Source organism: Orbicella faveolata, unplaced genomic scaffold (genome assembly GCF_042242905.1).
Source record: "Orbicella faveolata isolate gen_17 unplaced genomic scaffold, um_ofav_v1 contig_36, whole genome shotgun sequence".
Taxonomy (NCBI): Eukaryota; Metazoa; Cnidaria; class Anthozoa; order Scleractinia; family Merulinidae; genus Orbicella; species Orbicella faveolata.
In genome coordinates, this window is record NW_028301565.1 from 620,384 (window position 1) to 624,737 (window position 4,354).

Below are 4,354 nucleotides of genomic sequence, written 5' to 3' on the forward strand. Positions count from 1 at the left end.
TGGCTATAAATCTTTCTATGGTTGGGTAATTGGCAACTTCTTGTAGTTAATATTTTCATTTTAGCCTGGTCCAACAACTTTAAGCAACGTTTGAGCGACTATCTCCGTACAATTTTTTTTAACAATTTGGAGCGTCTTTACGGACAGCCCCGTTGGAATAGGAAAACGTAACATGATCACATGGGAGGTTTCTGTGGCATGCGAGCCATAGCGGTTGATTTTCCAAAACGTTGGGTGCTTTCCATTGAGCCGAAATTTCGAATATTTAGAAACGGAAAGAAATGGTATGGAAACTTCCTGGAAGTTTCCAGAATATCCGAAAATTGTTGATAAAAATTTCCGAGAGCGAAAAATTGAACGAAAACTCTGGGAGGAAAATCAAACGGAACGGAAATGCCTGGTACAAAAATCCGAAAATTTGAGTATACCCCGGGAACTTTGTCGTCTTTTCCCGAAATCCCGGAAAATGTTTTTGATTCAATTTTCAATTTTTCTTTGAATGGAAAGCGCCCACTGTTTAAACTTCGATGCTGAACGGATTTACTGTTATCAACAGCAAGACACCGCGTATGGATGATGCCTTTGAATTGTTTCTATCCTTAGCTATTGTGCGCTCCTATTTTCTGTTAAATGATGTGTTTTGGTGCAGTAACAATAACTAAACTGATTAATGTGGAAAACTTTTGAATTATTACGGTATTTAAATTATTGGACCAAAAACTAGAAGATTGCTTATCTTCAGTCTCATGAAGGAACCAACATAGTTCAACGTTTATCCAAGCCCTATGTATGACAATGAATGGATTCGGCTGCCACTAAGATTTCTATACATTATGGGCATCTCAGCTTTAAACTTACGTAAATAATTTCGGAAAAAAATTAACAAGCAGAATTTCTGGAACTAACTTTCATCCCAGTCGCAAAACGTTTGAATCACGTCGCTAAGTTGTGAAGTTTATAAACCTGCGATCGTTGTACTTAGTGATGACTGATTCTGCCGACGAGTTCCTGGAATTCCCTGTCCATACCTTTTGAATCATTTGTACATTTTCTTCTCTGGCCTTTTTGCTTTGAAAGATAAAAGTTTTAATCGCTTTGATGAGTGAATCCTTTCGAGTGCTGAGCTTACCGAGTAACCAATGTATTCATTCTTCCAGTCGCTGTGATTGGTTTACCTTATCATCTCATGAATGTTCTAGAACAAGCCACTTGACCCGCTCGAAAAGCTTGCAAATCAGTCATCTATTAATAGAACGATCCGTTATTTACAAGCTGCGTGGATTTATTGCGCCGGTTAACTCATAGAAAGTGTGTTCTACTGCTTAAATGCATCGTTCAAATTCTCTGGGAGTGAAGTGCGTGAGGTTTTCCTCTGTAGTCAATGGTGTTAGACAAACACACAGAAACAAGCATGTAAACCAAAAAGAGGAAGATTACCACAAACAATCAAAGACGGAAAACAAACAAAAGAAACATAAAGAGGGTGCCGTAGTTTCATTTTTTTGTTTTCTCATGTTGTAGAGTTCACCACATTTAAACGTAAATAATATTTACTGTTCATTAAAACTGCCCGTGATAAACTGAAAGCCGGGTTCTTCAGTAAAATTGAGAAAGCTACTAGCCCTTTGAAAAGGATTTTTAAAATGTGTTGCTCAGGTTTGCCAGAGTTAATACAGTATGACCTGAAGTGAAGACAAAATACAGCGTAAGAACCCGTCATCCTTTCTTGTGGAAAAACTGATTACACTTTTAAATATATTTCCGAGTGATACCCTCTCATGATCACAGCTACAAACTCTTACAAATGAAATGTCATGGAACTAACTAAAGCAAGCCGTTTTTTCTGTCGTGTTACTTTGCAGGTCTAAGAACATGTGATAGGATAATCTTTGGTAATGTTTTCTTTCAAGAACAAAAATGAAAGTTTAAGGCACTGACGGGGCACTTCATACAATCAAATTTTCTTCAGAATCAGGCAATTCCGTAGCACTTGAACTTCCCCAATGTATGGTAGCCTTTCTCGTCCTCGCCTCCAGTATCTCCAAACCTCAGCTGCTTAACTGGAAGATGTGTCTTGTCAGTGAGGAGACCGCTGTCTTCACGCCATTCCGTATCATTGGCATCACATTCACAGTGGTCGTTGGGCTTTGCACACGAGTTGTCAATTCCGCATGCGCACTTATAACTGCCCGGTGGTGCTCCGCCCCAATAGTTGATGACAATAGAATCACGTGACACCCACCAGGCAGTATTTTCCTCGAACATCAATGAGGCATGGCACTCGTACTTTATAAACTGCTCACAGAACAAAGAGACTGTGGTGAGACTTGCCAGCTGAGAAAGACTCGCTTTTGTGTATTGAATGTCATGTGAATATGATCCTGGATCTTCAAATCCGTCCACCAGCGTTCTGTTTTCGCTGTCGTGACTTATGACGGTCACGCCAACTCCATTCTTGTCCGTCATGTCACAGGTGACGTTATAAGGTGGCCCGTCTCCTTCATCATCAGGATCAATAACATAAGTTCCACTTTCTACCGTAAGATTCAGTATCTTTAAGTGGCTGCATGACTTTGGAAACGCTGGATGGAAATAATAACAGCTTAATGTATCTGTACTATACATAAAGAAACATTTGACAGAAACTTGCATCCATGGAACTTAGACTTCAACTGACTGAATTAATATACACTTTCTTTATGACAACAAACTTTTGGGCCTTAGAAACCTTTATTTAGAGCTCCATAATCATTGGACCTAAATAGGAGAAATTGAAACCCTCCTGAAGATTAGGCACCCATCAAGTGTCACTCAGCTAAAGCAACGAAATAATTTAATCTTGATATGATCACAGTTTACTTTACTATTGATGTGTGACGTCTCTCCTAAATACCGGCCAACTGGAACGTAGTCAGCAGTGTTATAACAGGGTATCAAAACTTTTGAACACTCGAGAAGAGATTTCTAGATACTGAAACATTTTCCGATAGAAACCCCTCTGGGACAATTAAAAAGCTAGGGATGTAAACAAAAGGTAATAACCATTTGTCTCCATATAGTGTAATGAATAATATATAGGTTTAACCAAACCTAAGAGCGGAGCTCCTGATTGTAATATGTGAACCATAAAGAAAAACAAAAATTGTTTTCCTTGGATCAGAAACTCAACAAATGATTTGTTGCGAGCATGTAATTGTCCAGTGTGTGATTTCACTATTTTTCCCCAGTTAAAACGTAACAAGCTATACCCAACAAGGGTACCCAATTTTTTCCAAGATTGTACAAATTATGTACCCACCATATCAGGGGCTTTCCAAGAGACGATTGTGCAAGGAATATCTCGAAAGAAATTCAACAACGCGCAAGTGATAAATTCGCACCGAAATTTTGCCTATGGACGTAACCCCTCCTTAACCCCCAGATTAATAACTTGGCTTGGGCCCGCGATCTAAACCTGAGCCCGCTAATATCAAAGATGTACCTATGGTAATTGTGTACTCTAAGCTCGCGAACGCGCGGTGCAAGTGGCGTAAAAGAGTTACTTTTTTTCGTGAATTAAAAGCCCCTGGAGGAAGCAACACTCAGTAGACTCTTAAAAGTTATGATAAGGTTAATCTAAAAAGTTTGTTTGGTGAAAAAAAAAAAAAAAATTTAGAATTTGCTGCACCTTAGGAAATGTGATATCAAGGCTACTTTTATCAAGGTTTGATTTTGATAGTCGATCAATGGCTTTGTTATTAGAACTACTTGGAACTGTTACCAGCAAGACAGCTAAACATCATGCAGTCTGTAATATATAGTAGCTAACGGCAAACGGCAGATTGGTGTTGATTCTGTATAACAACAACCAATTTAATTATAACATCGTCACGCAATAGAGCGGTTTTCATTTGAGTGTCGAAAATTAATTGGTTTTGCATCAACTACGCCACACGATTGGCTAAACAAACCCGCGCTAGTTCTTCATCCAATCAGAATTAAGACCAAAACCAATCGTGACTCGCTAGCATTCGTTTTCCAGCACTTTGAGTCCGCTACATGTAATTACTTCGAGCTTTGATTGGTTCACTAGTTTGTCTGTGTCCTTTGTGATTCGCTAGAATGATTATTTCGGTTTTGGTTTTACGACACTCGATTGTAAACCGCTCTAGCATGGTCTTATTCTGTTGCCGGCAATGATTGTAGCTTTTTTCGGTTTTGATATTCCACAAAACCACTTCCAAGGAATATCGATTTCAAAACTGACCCATTTAAACGAGAGACATTATTAAAGGTAAACAGTGTTACCTAACTTGAGACTTGAAACAACCAGACACATGAAAAACTGTATAAATTTTGTAAGAGGCAATGAAAT

The 4,354-nt window shown here is 38.7% G+C and overlaps 1 protein-coding gene across 1 annotated transcript; it reads right to left on the reverse strand.

Annotated features, from left to right (window-relative positions):
- Window positions 1–1,492: 1,492 nt before the first annotated feature.
- LOC110040561 (neurexin-4-like) lies at window positions 1,493–2,561 on the reverse strand. Its single transcript, XM_020745807.2, has one exon. It carries the CDS (start codon window positions 2,464–2,466, stop codon window positions 1,972–1,974), a length of 495 nt encoding a protein of 164 aa, XP_020601466.2. The 5' UTR covers window positions 2,467–2,561; the 3' UTR covers window positions 1,493–1,971.
- Window positions 2,562–4,354: the final 1,793 nt, after the last annotated feature.